We start from the raw sequence: 16,132 nt of genomic DNA, 5'->3' as shown, positions 1-16,132 counted from the left end.
AAAGGACTAAATAAATGACAGGGCCTTCTCAGAGTTTACTTTCCCTTTCATTAAAGAGCTTCTCCCAGACTCCGCCCCCACCTTCTCTAAGGTCCCACCCCTTCCGCAGTGAAACCCCGCCCCATCACCGTCCCCGCCAGCTTAGGCTCCGCCCCTTTCTCTTAAAGTCTGCACAAGCCTACGCGAGTTTGGCGCCAACCGTGTTTTTTTTTTTCGCCCTCCCAAAGGCGGGAACTAGTTATGTGCGCCGGGACGTGCTTTACGTCTGGTCTGATTGGCCGTGGATGCTCAGTCCCGCCTCCGCGTCCTGACTGCGCTCTGGCATTGGTGGAGATGCCAGGGAGACCTCGGTGTCCAGAAAGGATCCCCGGCTCTCTTGGGCTAGGCAGGGCGGGTAAGTTGATTTGGGGGTCCGGTCTGCTCGGGGCTGTTGGGGAAGAGACTGAATGGTGTGGTAGTGCCCCGAGCGGAAGCCGGTGGCTTCCGGGGAGCCAAGGAGTCCGGGGGAGCCGCGGCGTCGGGGGAGGGGGGGCACGCCTGATGTCCGGGGCCCGCAGGTAGCTGCGTTCCCGCCGCCCTCGGGTGCAGTTTCTGGGCTCGCATTCGCGTCCCTCTGTGGTCCTTCGAGAGTATCCAGGGGTGCTTGGGGCGAGCGCACGTAGGAACTGCCCTTTCGACTGCTCCTCCCGCCCCTCCCCCCAAACCAATCTTGTCTTGGGATGTACTCCTTAAAGCTTTCAGATGATATTCTGGAGGAATATGGCTTTCCTAAGTGTCAGGCCATCATTGATGTTGGTTGTTTCCGAGACTGTAATACCCGGAGAAGTTATCTGGATCTCCACAACGCCTAGAACAGCGCCTGACACATAGTTGGCCCCAACTCAGATGTTAATGTAGGATTCGCAGAAGCTCATGATTTGTGCTTACGGATCAAGTTGCCGTTGACTCTGATTCTTCCCTAGTCATTCCCAGATTCTTCCCTGGTCTTTTCCATTCTCCACACCTACAGCTCCAAACCTTTCCCCTTCCTCAGTGCCCCTCCCCCATCTCGCTCAGTGCTTCTTTGATTGGAGTGGGGCAGAGAACAGGGCAAGAATCCCATCCCCAACCCCCACCCCAATTATCTTCTAGCGTTTCTTCCCATTTCACAAGAGGTGGCCCCCTTTCAAAGAAAAAATATATATGCTTTCATGTCTAATGAATATTCTTGATTTTGTCATTTGGCTTTAATGAAGGAGCTGGAATCTAATCCCAGATATGATTCCAGCTGTTTGACCTTGGGGCAAGTTTCTTAATCATTTGTTATTTGTTTCCTCATCTATAAAACGGGAAAAAGAATAGTATATACTTTATGGGACTTTGGAAGATTTAAAATAATGTATATGGAACAGTTAAGATCCAGGCATATAGTGTTCAGTATATGTAGTGTTTATTATTATTTTCCCTTTACATTTTCTTCAGGGATCTTGCTGTATTACATTTAGTGTTTCCCATGAGCCTTAAATACATTCTCCTGCCCTGCCTTTTTCCTGTTTTTCTCTACAAATGCTCATTTCAGTCTTTCATTTTTTTTTTTAAGGAAAATTTCCTTTAGACTATTTTTTATCACAAAAGGCTAAGTAATCCTCTCATATGCTTCGTCTTCACATCTGAATCCATTGGAATTGTTCCTAAAATGATTATGAGTGACCTTGCAGCAATTTTCTTTCATCGTCATGGTTCTCAGCATGTAAAATTTTGCCTCTCCACTTCGCATAGGTGCAACACTCCTCTGTCAGTAGTACCTCGAATTATGTATTGAGATCCTCATTTGGGGGAAAGTGAGAGCACATGTGAATAAGCCCCTCTTTCCAAGAGATTCTGAGACATAATCCTTCCTCTTTTTCCCCTCCTCCCTTTCCCAGGAGAATCACTGGCCTTTGTGATTTCAAGAGCGTATCTGACCTCTACCCATAATGTTTTGTCTTTTGTGCTACATACTTCAGTTTCCAGTTATCTATTAGACATCTTCACCTGCATGTCCTACAGATAATTCATCATGTTTTCTTTGGTTCTCTATTTCAGTTAAAAGCATGATTACCTTTTATCAAAGCTAGGAACTTCAGAGTTGTTGTCAATAAATTGGGAATACCAGTAATTCAAGAAATACTTTTTTTTTTAAATTACCTACTGACTTGCAAGGCCCTGTGCTGAGAGGTGGGGTTACACTGGTGAACAGATAGAGCCAGTCCTGGTCTTCATTGGAGCTTACAGTCCAGTGGGTGAGATGGACATTTCTTTAGGAATTCCCACAAAAATGTAATCATAAACTGAAAAGAGGCCATATAGAGAAAGGACACAGTGGTATAAGAATATAATAGAGAGGGCCTGACCTGCAGAGGCCCTGTGGTGGGAGGGAACAAATGCATATTCAAGAGCTGAAAGAACGTCGGTATGATCAGGAGTAAAGACTGCTGGGAAATGGGGAAGAAGGATGAAGACTAACTGGAATTGTGGTCAGAGGCCAGGTCACTCTGGACTTTATAAGCAAAATTGTGACAAAATTTGTTTTTTAATCTAAAATAAGCAGGAAGCACTGATGGGTTTTAAGCAGAGGGGGGAACATGATCAGATCTGCATTTTTTTAAAAAGGTTTTATTTATTTGACAGAGCGAGAGACACACACACACAAGCAGGTGGAGCAGCAGGCCGAGGGAGAAGGAGAAGCAGGCTCTCCGCTGAGCAGGGAGCCCGATGCAGGGATCGATCCTGGAATCATGACCGGAGCTGAAGGCAGACACTTAACCGACTGAGCCAAGCAGGTGCCCCCAGATTTGCATTTTGAAAAGACAACTCAGGCTGTGATTTTGAAGTGGTCAAGAGTGGAGATTTGAATACACTTTCCATGAAATCTTTTTGATTCTCCCCAGAAATCTCAGATCTGCTTATTTATTTCCACTGCTAATAACTTAGTCACCCCTCATTGGCTCCTGTACTGTTTTAATAGTCTTCTCTGTTTTTTGCTACTAATATTTTTTGTACTCTTCTTGCTAGAGTTAAATTCCTGAAATGCAGATTTGATCGTGATACTGTCTTGCTTTAAAAATGTCCGTGGTTTCTCCCATTTCGTACTGGATGAAGTCCAGGTATCTTAATTGCATAATATATCACCTGACTTTTCTAAAACCTCATTTCTCAAATTCTAATCTGTGGGTATTCACACCCAGACTTGTTTGTGAGCTCATAGATGTAGTGGGGAGATGGTATCAGGAATTGCGTTTGCAAACAGGAACCCATTTTGACTGAACCTTGGGATTTTGGAAACCTCAGGATAGTGAATGATGGGGCTAGAAAGTAGGCATCAGTGTGTATTAAGGTAGGGTGTTTGGACTTTATTCAGTAGACATTGGGAAGTAATGGAAAGTTTTTGAGCAGGAAGTGATAGGAGCAGGATTGCTTCAGAAAAACTAACTCAACAGTTGTGTGTAGCATGTGTTTGGAGAGAGAAGATAATTAGGTAACTGTAGTAAAGCCTGAAATAAAATTCAGATGGCAAGAATGAGGATTGGGAGAAACATAGCAGACTACTATCAGTAGGCTATTAAGGAATGCTAGTGCTACTCGAAGTAAAGATGTCAGGAGGTGACAGATGTTGATGGAAAGATGATCTCTTGGTTTTGGACTTGGTGAGTTTGGACTTACAGGAATGTATTTATTAACTTTAGTATATTATTGCTGACTGTTGGTTTGTGTTTTAGTACAAACAGTTCCTAATTTTCAAGCACTCTGAGGTGGCGGCAGAGGAGTCTATAAATCTGATCTGGTACCCCTACTTTTTGTGGCAGTACTTACTATTTATTCCTTATCCCCTTGTATTTGCTCTTCAAGTGTTTAACTCAGCGAAATAAATTTTGCTTTGCAGTTGTAGTAAATAAGATATTGGTGTCCAGGACTTTGTTGCCTTCGGACAGCATTCAAATACATTTTTATAAGGACTCAGTAGCATTTAGAGCTAGTTAAGTGTTATTGAAATTGAAATAACTACAGCTCTGTGAAGTCCTTTCTGTGAGCTTTTTTGGTAAACGAGATAAGATAATAAATTCGCGTTAAGACACTAAATTTGTGTTAAGTTGTTAAGAGCACCAATAAGAAACTAATATACTCAGGGCATCTAGGTGGCTCAGTCAGTTAAAGTGTCTGCCTTTGGCTCAGGTCATGATCCCAGGGTCCTGGGATTGAGCCCCACGTCAGGCTCCCTGTTCTGTGGGGTCCTGCTTCTCCCTCTCCCTCTGCCTGTTGCTCTCCCTGCTTGTGCTCTCTCTCTCTCTGTCAAATAAATAAATACAAATCTTAAAAAAAAAAAAGGAAACTAATATACTCAGTCATACTTGCATATTTTATGTACTCAATAGGCACATGTACTTAGTTATCATATTGGACAGCTCAGATATACAGAACAATTTTATAATTATAGAAAGTTCTATTGGCCATTGCTGTTCTAAAAAAAGTAGTTTTCTAGTGCCTGGCTCAGTCAGTGGAGCATGAGACTCTTGGTCTTGGGGGTTGCAAGTTCGAGCCCCACGATGGGTGTAGAGATTACTTTAAAATCTTTAAAAAAAAAAAAAAAAAAGTAAGGTAATTCTCAAAATGTGGTCCTTGGACTAGCAGTGGAGAGCCAGATTTTCAAGTCTCACTCCAGACCTGCAGAATCAGTAATTTGGGGGGATGGGACCCATCAGCCTTGTGTTCTAACTCCTTTAGGTATTTCTGATGTATGCTAAAGTCTAAGAACAACTTTAGAAAGCAAATGATTGTGATGGAGGTAGCTAAATGTAATGGTGTGATCAGTGTATGTCAGTACAATAAAGGAATGAGGATTAACTGTGTCTCTAGAAAAGAGGGTTCTCTTTTATGGTAGCTGGGTTTGGGAAGAGGATGAACAGTCCAGGTAAAGAGACAGAATGAGCAAGATACTGTGGAGGTGAAGTACATGGCATCATTCAGGAACTGCAAGTACAGACATTTCTGCTTTAATATATGCATTTTTGAAAAACGTTTAGTTCTATAACTCATTAAAACAGGGTTTATGGGAAAAACGGGTAGAATACGCAAAACCTATCTACCCATGTTACTAGGGCACCAACAAGAACAATAACAACTTTAATTAAAGTGTTGGCATAGTTAACACATGTGAAATTCCTAATAAGTATCTCAGTAAATATTGATTTTTTTCTTAAGAAAAAAGAAAGATAGAAGGAGGAAAAGGAAGAATTGAAGCTGTCGATTTGTGGAGACAAGAACAGGGACGTAAATATCACACTTTATAGATGTAGAGGCAGTTGCAAGTTTTGTGTGAAATATTGTGATGGCAGACTGGTTGGCTTTGGCTCGCTGCCTGGTGTTTGGGTCCCTCACTCCCCCCCCTCCGGCCCACCAAAGATTGAGGAAAACCATGCTTGCACCCTTGCAAGACAAAGCCTGTTACTGTACTGAGACCAGAGGAGGAAAGGTACTGATGGGCATCTAGGGTAATGGCATCAACGTAGGATTAGATTCCTTCAAGGCTTGTTGCATTTAGCTGCTATTAATTAATGGTGCAAATCTTTAACGATCTGGGAAGAACCCTGTCAGAACCAATATAATTTCTGCATTACACTAACATCATTTCTCTACTTCTCAGTAATGTGTGTGCTACCTTGCATTATAGAAACATGTGGTGGTAGTGCGGAATTTCTCATGTGGCTAAATGGGGTAGGTGAGGGGAGCAGTGTGAGATAGAAAAGTTGTGATATTTCTGGAAAGGCCTTGTGTTCTGTGCTAGGAAAGCTTAGTTCAGTAATGTTTTGGGTAGCTCTTAAAGGTTTTTGACCTGGGAGTGAAACACAGGTTAGACATCAACAGGATTTGGGCTTTAGTGTAGAAAGTGGTAGAAGGAGAGGCCCCTGGATGGCTCAGTCAGTTTAGTGTCTGACTGTTGATTGCGGCTCAGGTCATGATCTCAGGGTTTTGAGATCAAGTCCTGTGTCTGGCTCCTTGCTGAGATTGGAGTCTGCTTAAGATTTTCTCTCTTTCTCTCCCTCTGCCCCTTCCCCCCACACCCTCTCTCTCAAAAATAAATAAATAAATCTTGAAAAAAAAAAAGTTGTAGAAGGAAAAAGGTATGGAAACTAGTCAGAAGACTTTTTTTTTAATGTTAAATTTTGTTTTAAAGATGTTATTAGGGGCGCCTGGGTGGCTCAGTCGTTAAGCCTCTGCCTTCGGCTCAGGGCGTGATCCCGGCGTTCTGGGATCGAGCCCCACATCAGGCTCCTCCACTGGGAGCCTGCTTCTTCCTCTCCCACTCCCCCTGCTTGTGTTCCCTCTCCCGCTGGCTGTCTCTCTCTGTCAAATAAATAAATAAATAAATAACATCTTTAAAAAAAAAATAAAGATGTTATTTATTTATTTGAGAGAGAGAGAGCATCCGAGTGAGTGGAGGGACAGAGGAAGAGAGCTAGAGAAGCAGATTCCCTGCTGAGCAGGAAGCGACACTGGGCTCGATCCCAGAACCCTGGGATCATGACCTGAGCTGAAGGCAGATGCTTAACTGACTGAGCCACCCAGGCATCCCAGCTAGGATACTTTGTAATAATTTAAGTGAGAAATAATTATATCAAAAACTGGAATAACTGAGTGGAAAGGAGACATTATATTTGAGAGATCTAAAAGTAAAATCACTAAGAATTTGTGATTTTAAGTGTGGATATAAGAAAAGTAAGTGTCGATATAAGAAAAGAGTGAACGATAATGGAAGTTTGTAGCTTGAGAATGAGTTGAGGCAGGAGACGATTGTTTATATATATTCCCATAACCGGGCATCTACAGTATTTGCTTTTTTCCATTATTATGTCTCATATTCTTTTCATTCTCACTGTCTCCATCTTGGGTTATCTTATTATGTGGACTCTCATAGTAGCCTCCTTCCCAGTTTCTTTTTCTATACTTTTGTCTTTCTAGTTCATTCCACACATTAATCTTTCCATTTCATTTCTTTATACTAATGTTTCTAACTTAAAAACCTTCAGTACTCTGATCTTCTGAATGGTCAAGACCAGATTCCTTGGACATTTAGTATCTTCTGTTTGACTCTAGTTATGATAGTCTTATCTTCAGTCCTCTTCTGTCTGAGGTCCATCCGTATATGTGTTCCCTCCAAAGTTAATGGTGTTCTCATTTGGAATCTCCATATTGCCACAGATACCTCCCTCTCCTCCATTGATATGCAGGTCCTTCTTCTACAAAGTAAGTCATCAGCAATGTGTATGATTTTATTCTCTTCACATCTTTGCCAACATTTGGGAGTGGATAGTGGCTACAGAGGGGCATGAGGAGTACTTCTAGGGTGCTGATAATGATCTCTTTCTGAATCTGGGTGGTAGTTAGATAGATGTGCTTAGGAATCATAGGACTGTATACTTATGATTTGTGCTTTGTTCTATATTTGTTATACTTCATTAAAAGCTTACTCCCTTTCTGTCAAAACAAAAAATGTCCTGACTCTCCTAGGCCCTTTACACTTCAGTTTGAATTTGTGGTCAACTTCTTAAGTTTGACTGGAATTGCATTGAGTTTATAGATAAAGTTGGGGAAAATTTCCAACTTTGATGTTGAATTTTCCTATATATGAATTATGTTTATTAATTATTAAAAAATTTTAAAAATATTTATTTATGAGAGGGAGAGCGAGCACAAGAGCTCACGAGCAGGAGCAGGAGGTGCAAGAGGGAGAGCAAGAGAGAATCCCAAGTAGACTTCACCTTGAGCACAGAGCCTGATATGGGGCTTGATCCCATGATCCTGAGATCATGACCCAAGTTGAAACCGAGTTGGACACTGAACTGACTGAGCCACCCAGGTGCCCCTAAAGAGTTTATTTTAAAGTAATCTCTACACCCGACGTGGGGATTGATAGTTTCATCAATCACATGCAGAGTCACATGCTCCACTGACTAAGCCAGCCAGGCGCTTCTGTTTTGTCATTTATTTAGATGAGAGGCAAATTGCCTGCTTTTGTAAATAAAATTTTATTGGAACACAGCCAGACCTATTTGTTTATATGTTGTCTTTGGTTACTTTTGAGCTCCAGTGGCAGGGGTAAGTGGTTGTGACAGACCAGATGGCCTGCAAGCATAAAATATTTACTTTTTGGCCTTGTAAGAATAAAAGGTTTTCATACCCCTGATTTAGATCTTTTATTATTTTCTCCATAAAAGTCTTTCACATTCTGTATTAGATTACTTTCTGTGTACCTCATGCTTTTGTTATTAAAAATATCAGTTATGTTTTATTTATTTTTTTAAAGATTTTATTTATATGACAGAAAGAGTGAGCGAGAGAGCACAAGCAGGGGGAGTGGGAGAAGTAGGCTCCCTACTGAGTAAGGAGCCTGACAAGGGGCTTGATCCCAGAACCCTGGGATCATAACCTGAGCTGAAGGCAGACGCTTAACTGACTGAGTCACCTGGGTGCCCCTTTATTAGTTATGTTTTAAAACTGTTTTGCTGGCATACAGGAAAGCTGTTGGTTTTTGTGTGTTAATCTTACATTCAGTGTAAACTCTTACCAATTCTAATAATTTGTAGGTTTTTTTTACACTGCTCATAGTGTGAATAATGTCATCTTTGCTCCTTTCCAGTTCTCATTTCCTGCCTTACTCTTTCAAATAGAAGTAAGCTTGACTTTAAAGGAGATGCTTCTATAGTTTCATCAATCATGTATGATGTTTAGTATGAGGGGTTTTTTTGGTAGTAGAAATATATCCTTTAACAGTTTAAAAAAGGTCCTTTCTTAAACTTGCATAAACTCCGTGTTTGCTGAGAGTTAGTGGTGAATTTATCATATGCTTTTCTTTTTTCTTTTTTTAAAGATTTTACTTATTTATTTGACAGAGATAGAGACAGCCCCCGAGAGAGGGAACACAAGCAAGTGGAGTGGGAGAGGAAAAAGCAGGCTCATATCGGGAGAGCCTGATGTGGGGCTCCGTCCCATAACGCCGGGATCACGCCCTGAGCCGGAGGCAAACGCTTAACCGCTGTGCCACCCAGGCGCCACTATCATACACTTTTCTTGAGCAGATGTTAAGATGATCGTATTTTGTCTCTAAATGATGAAATATACAAATTATAATTTTTTTTACTAATAGACTGTGTGGTAGAATAGTTTTGGGTTTATGGCAAAATACAGACAGGGGTGCCTGGTGGGCTCAGTTGGTAGAGCATGCCATTCCTTATCTCAGGGTTGTGAGTTAAAGTCCCGGGTTAGGCATAGAGTTTACTTAAAAAAAAATTCAGAGGTATGGAGAAATCCTATTTATCATGCTGCATCTCCCACCCCCAGTTTTCTCTATTGTTAATGTCTTACATTATATTGTGTTAGTATGATACATTTCTTATGACACTGATACATTATTTTTTTTTAAGTTTTTATTTTTTTAAGATTTTATTTTTAAATAATCTCTACACCTAACTTGGGGCTCGAACCTACAACCCCAAGATCAAGAGTCACATGCTTTACCAGCTGAGCCAGATAGGCACCCCTACACTGATACATTATTAACTAAGTCCATAGTTTATTCAAATTTTCTTCATTTTTACCTAACGTTTATCCTTTTTCTGTTCCAGGTTACCATATTATGTTTAGTTGTCACATCTTCTTAGGCTGCTCTTGACTGTGACACTTTCCCACATTCTTTGTTTTTAATGTCTCTGGCAGTTTTGAGAACTGTTCAGGTGTATTGTAGATACTCTGCTATGAGAATTTTTCTGATGTTTGTTTCGTGATTAGTCTGAGGTTATGAGTTTTGGTGAAGTTCACAGGTAAAGTGCCATTTTCATCACATCATGTTGAGAGTACATACTATCAGCATGATTTATGACTGTTGATATTGACTTGATCATCTGAAGTGTTTCTGGTCTTTCCTCACTGTAAAGCCCTCTCTACCCCCAATTCCATACTCTGCTCTTTGGAAGGAAGTCACTAAGCACAGCCCACACATTTGATAGTGGGAAATTATGCCCTGTGTGCTCTAACAAATAAATAACATAATTTATTTGGAATTCTGCATGGGAGATTTGTCTCTTCTCCATTTACTAATTTACTGGTATCACTATGGACTCATATATATTTATTTTATACTTTGGGTTATAATCTAATACTACTTTAATTTGTTGCTCAAATTGTTCCAGCTTTGTCTCTTGGCCCTTGGGAACTATCAGTTGGTTCCAGTGCCCTTTTGACATACCTTCATCAAATTTTTTTTTTAAGCTTGAGGAAGATTTTAAAAAATTTTATTAATTTTTTATTTTTATTCATTCATATGTTTATTTTTTAAAAAGATTTTATGTATTCATTTGAGAGAGAGAGAGAGTGAGCATGAGTTGGGGGCAGAGGCAGAGGAAGAGGGAGAAGCAGACTCCCCACTGAGCAGGGAGCCCTACTTGGGGCCTAATCCCGGGACTGAAAGATCATTACCTGAGCTGAAGGCAGATGCTTAACTGACTGAGCCACCCACGTGTCCCTAATTAATTAATTTTTTAAAGGGTTATTTATTTATTTTCTCTACACCCAGTGTGGGTCTCAAACTCATGACCCGGAGATCAAGAGTTCCATGCTCTGCTGACTGAGCCGGGCACCCCTTGTTTTGTTTTTTGTTTAATGGCTTGCTGGATGCATTTGGCTAATTTTTTTTAAGGCTATTTTTATGCTCATAAGGAAGATCGGCCTATAGTTTTCCTGTCTTGTAATTTTCCAACTTTGTCCTATTTTTGCCCAGTTTTGATGTCTACACTGTTTTAACTTTATGAAATTATTCGTCTCTTAGCCTTTTTTTCCCTTTCTGCTGTCTGGAATATATTGTTTTATCTGTTCTTTGAAGGTATTGTAGAGTTCACCTGTAAAACTGTCTGGGCTTGATATTTTCTTTATGAATAGATTAAGTACTGTATCAGATTATCTAATCATCCTGAATATGTCCATGTTTTCTATTTCTTTTTGAGTCAGTTCTAGCCAGTTTCATTTTTCTAAAAAACTGTCCATTCCATTGAGCTTTCTTTCAGTAGTATTTTTTTTCTTCAAGTTTTCATTTAAATTCCAGTTAGTTAACAGATAGTATAACATTAGTTTCAGATGTAGAGTCTAGTGACTCATCACTTATATACAGCACCCAGTGCTCATCACAGTAAGTGCCCTCCTTAATTCCCATCACCCATTCAACCCATCTTCCTTGCCCACTTCTCCAGCAACCCCCAGTTTGTTCTCCATAGTTAAGAGCCTATCTGGCTCTGCCTCTCTCCTTTTTCCCCCCCCATGTTCATCTGATTTGTTTCTTAAATTCCATATGAATGAAATCATGTGGTATTTGTCTTTCTCTGATTTATTTTGCTTAGAGCTTTCTCTCAATAATGTAATCTCTGCTATATGTGCAGCTGTCACTCCTTTCTTATTCCTAATGTTTGTGCCTACTTTTTCTTGATTAGTTTGGCCTGGCATATGCCAATTTAATTTGCCTTTTCAAAGAGCCAGTGTTTATTTTTATTCATCTTTATGTGCTTGTGGCTTTTTATTAATTTCTGTTCTTTATGTATTTCTTTGGGTTTACTTTGTTCTTTTTCTGACCTTTTTTTAACACTATACAATACACATTTATTGGACCTTTTTCTAACTTCTTGAGTTGGGTGATGAGCTCATTAATACTTTGCTTCTTTTCCTCTAAAAGTATTATTTTGATTATATTCCACAAACTTTGCTTTATGGTGTTTTCATTGTGATTCAGTTGTATGTTCCCCCTTTTCTATTAATATTTGTTCTTTGACCCATGGTTGCAAATTTTCAAAGGAGCTGGGAAATTTAAGAGTGCATTGTTAAGTTCGAATTTTATTGTGTTTTTTTTTTAAAGTGGGCTCCATGCCCAACGTGGGACTTGAATTCATGACCCTGAAATCAAGAATTGCGCTTTGTACAGACTGAGGCACACAGGCACCCTTGGTTTTGATAAGATCACTTCTGTGATACTTGTTGAAAATTATTCTGTTATGACATACAGTCAGTTTTTATAGATGTACTTGAACATAGCGTAAGTTCTCTGAATTGTTGCATGCAGAGATAACAAAATCAGGTCAGACCTGTCGATTTTGTATTCAGACCTATATTAATTAACTGCTTGATCAGCAGAGAAAAGTGTGTTAAAATCTCTATTATGACTTATCTGTATCAGATAGGGTCCAATCAGGAGACAAAAACTACACAGTAATTTGAAAAGAGAATACTTAGAATAAAGAACTATTATTATTAATATATATGTATATATGTATATATATATGTGTGTGTGTATATATATATATATATATATATATTTTTTTTTTTTTTTTTTTAAAGTAGGCTGGATGCCCAGTTTGGGGCTTGACCTCACGTCCCTGAGACCAAGAGTCATATGTTCTACCGACTGAACCAGCCCGGTGCCCCTAGAATAAAAAATTATTAACAGATGGTTGGAGTAACTGGGAATTGGTTAATAAGAGTTAAAGATAACTCTGAAGAACATATGAATAGAAGATAGAGGGAGTGGCCACTATCTCTAGGGTTGAGATAGAACATCCAAGGAAGGGCTGTCTTCCCCCCCTCATTTGAAGGCGCATGGCTGGGGCTGAGTGAATGGTAGAGAAGTTGCTAAGTTCCCTGCTGGTGACATTGCTTTGAATCTGGTAGAAGAGATGCATAGGGAAGCTCCTGGATGCTGCAGGCTGTAAAGTTGGAGAAGCTGCCCTCTCTATGAGCCTGACAGTAGCAAGCTGGGTCCTGTAGGAGTCCTCCGTAATAGAAACCTCACTTACAGGAGGCAAGCATGTAGAGAAATTGTGCCCTGTAGGAGCCTGGTGCTAGAGAGACCATCTGCTGCAGGAACTAGATGCTAGAGAAGGATGTTCTGCTGGAGCCTGGCTAGCCAGGCACATTGAAACAAGGAAGAAAAACCTTCCTTTCCAGTGTCTCTCCAGCACTCTATTGATAAGGTTTAAAGCTGAGCCATTTACGAAGGAGAAATACTTACAAGGCTTTTCTTCATTATCACAGAAGGGTGAATTTGAAATTGAGAGGCATGATAATTGCCACAGTTCCTTTAACTTTCTATGTGTACGTAGTGAGAACTCACATATATAATTTGACTACTTCAAATTACTGTATATATCATTCTCAGAAGTAATTTTGAAGAACTCGTAATGTAACATATGATATGACTAAGACATGAATAGTCACTTTGTATTAAATTTATAAGTAATAAAAAACATACCTTCGGTGGTCAGGGACCTAGAGATTAAAGTGTGGACAATGTTTCCATAAGCAACTGTAGAAAAATTTAAGGCCAGTGAGGGACAAAAGATCGAGGCTTTTTCAGTTCTCGTCTATTGATTTCCTATTTTCAATAGGCCAAGTAGTCTTTTTTTTTGTTTGTTTCTAAGTAATACCTGCCAGTGGTAAAAACGAAAACTGTGAAATGATATGCAATGAAAACTTTATAAATCATTATCTCCATTCTGGGGTGCCTGGGTGGCTCAGTCGTTAAGCGTCTGCCTTCGGCTCAGGGCCTGATCGCAGGGTCCTGGGATTGAGCCCCGCGTGGGGCTCCCTGCTCTGCTGGGAGCCTGCTTCTTCCTCTCCCACTCCCCCTGCTTGTGTTCCCTCTCTCACTGGCTGTCTCTCTGTCAAATAAATAAATAAAATCTTTAAAAAAAAATCATTATCTCCATTCTGTGAAAAACCCATTTACTGATGTTCCCTCCTCCATATGGCAGTTTACAGCTGGTAGTAGGTTACTACCATTAGGAAGCCTGTGAGTTTCTGTTCCATCAGTAGAGTTTTGCTTTACCCAGAGTCATTTGTATTATTTGCCAGATGTGATTGTGCCATTTGTGCCTTTTGTAATTACTGTGCAGGCTGTATTACAGCAGTTAATCAAATCAGCTAATTGGAAAAAATGTTGAAATGGGGAATGTGAGTAATGAATAAGAAAAGATGTATACTTTAATTTTATTTAAAGGAATAACATAAATTGTATCTCTTGTGGTAGAACCATGACCTTTTCTTTGAGAATGAATCCAGTGATTAGAGTTCTGACTTTTTTTTTTATTTAAAAAATTTTTTTTCCTTTTAAGTAAGCTCTGTGCCCAACATGAGGCTTGAACTCACCACCCTGAGATCGAGAGTCACATGCTTTACCTATTGAGCCAGGTGCCCTTGACTTCTTTCTTGCCTAAACCACACCCATAAGACATTGCTTATGATTTCCATCACTTTTAAAAAAAATAAAATGAAGTAAGAACTGTATGTATCTTGCTACTCACCTGTGAGTCTTTTCAGAGCATTCAGCTTAGATTGCAGTGGAAAAGAATTTCCTTTGGCAGTGTAATCTTTCATAATATTATTACTTAGAAAAATAAGGAAACTGGCATAATTGAATTTGGTAGTGAATGTAACCTGGCTGTTGATAAGAGTATATCTTAGTTGGTGGGAGTGGAAATGTACTGGCGCAGGTATCTACCCTTAACGACCCTCAGTAGCCACAGTTCATTGACTATAGGCACCATTCATCAAATTTTATTGGCAGAATGGAGAATGTCAGATAAGTCAGTTTTTTTTTTTTTTTTAACTGTTTTGGATTCTTCTGTTGCTTCCATTCTTGCTACTACCAAAGCACTGCACTGAAAATTCCTTTACATACATTTTGTAACCATGTGCTTATGTATCTGTAGAACATGTTACTAGATGTGACTTGTTGGGTCAAAGATTATTTGCATTTAAAAATTTGATAGTTATTGCCAGATTGCCTCCATAGAGCTTGGAGCAGTATACACTTGGGTGATGTATGAGAACACCTCTTTTCTCACATCTTTACCGGGACTGGTATAGTATCAGATTCTTTGTTTACCTGTCTTACTCTCTTCCTGGTGAAAACATGTAAGTGTGGAGTTCCCAAGACCAACCCGAGGTTGGATGGTATGCTAAGAGGACTCACAGAACTCACCATATAGTTGTATTTATTTAGTATGATAGTTGGCCTGTTTTTGTGTAAAAGTTAATTTGTATTTTGGTCTATTTTATAAAATTAACATCATTTACTTTGTGACATGGTTTAACTATAATCAAGTTTAAGGTTTTAGAAAATGTTAGGCACTTTTTTTAAAGTGATGATAGAGAGTGAATTTATTCATTGTGTCCAAATTTGGAAGTTGCTTTTTAACTTAAAGCTAGGTTTACTCTCTGAATTGTGAGGTTGATTTTAACAGTGGAAAATCTTTATATTTAATGCTTTAGATGGCGACTGTCAAAAGGAAATAGGATCATGGCAGCAGATGATGACAATGGTGATGGAACAAGTTTATTTGATGTCTTTTCTGGTAAGAGCCCATTTTAACTGTTTCTAAATTTATTTAATTATAAAATAATTTATTCTTATTAATACCACTCATCAACTTTTTCTTCTCACACATAAATGAATTAATACAATAAAGTGCCTGGCAAATAGGAAATGCTTAGTAAATGTGAACTTTCTTATTGTTGTATGCTTTCAAGTCTCTTAAATTTAATGAAATTAACAACGTTGCCAATATAAGTGATAATGATATTTGTTGTCATAGCCAAAGAAATACAAAATAGATATTTGTTACTCGTAAGTTGCATGTATCATTTGTATACTTCAGTGTGTATTTCATAAGAAAAAGTTAGGTTTTTTAATATAACAACGGCATAATTATCAATTTCATTAAACTCAACACTGATATAATACTTTTATTTAATATGCTGTTTTTATTCCTATTCTATCAGTTAGTCCCCAGATTTTCTTTATTATTGTGATTGGAATTTAATCTGTCATTTTAGTGCTTTATTTTAGTTTTTCTCATCAGTTTTTTCTTTCTGATTTTCTTGCCTTCTTTCAAATGTTGAATATATTTTAGAATTCCATTCTAATTTATATATTAGCTTTATGGACTACACCTCTTTGCATTATTTTTTAGTGGTTGCTCAAAGGATTGCAGTATACTTCTTTAATATTTTGTAGTCTACTTTCCTAGTATTGTACCTTTTCACCCAAGATGTAGAATTTTGTATGTATAGTTGTATTTAA

General features: G+C 39.0%; 1 protein-coding gene across 6 annotated transcripts in view; it reads left to right on the top strand.

The window, feature by feature from the left end:
- Window positions 1–304: 304 nt before the first annotated feature.
- The window catches only part of CASP8AP2 (caspase 8 associated protein 2), a 44,653-nt gene continuing 28,825 nt past the window's right edge, over window positions 305–16,132 (top strand). For 4 of the 6 annotated variants that reach the window (XM_057311188.1, XM_048225891.2, XM_057311187.1 and 1 more), the window contains exons 1-3: window positions 305–394; window positions 2,650–2,801; window positions 15,322–15,404. In XM_057311188.1, the coding sequence (XP_057167171.1) occupies window positions 15,350–15,404 (55 nt within the window). In that variant the 5' untranslated portion in view covers window positions 305–394; window positions 2,650–2,801; window positions 15,322–15,349. The remainder of the gene's footprint in view (window positions 395–2,649; window positions 2,802–15,321; window positions 15,405–16,132) is intronic. The other 2 variants (XM_044388881.3, XM_026511801.4) reach the window with 1 other exon arrangement.

This window comes from Ursus arctos, unplaced genomic scaffold (assembly GCF_023065955.2).
Source record: "Ursus arctos isolate Adak ecotype North America unplaced genomic scaffold, UrsArc2.0 scaffold_13, whole genome shotgun sequence".
Taxonomy (NCBI): Eukaryota; Metazoa; Chordata; class Mammalia; order Carnivora; family Ursidae; genus Ursus; species Ursus arctos.
Note: the sequence above shows the minus strand (reverse complement) of the source record. Positions and strands in the feature narration are given on the sequence as shown.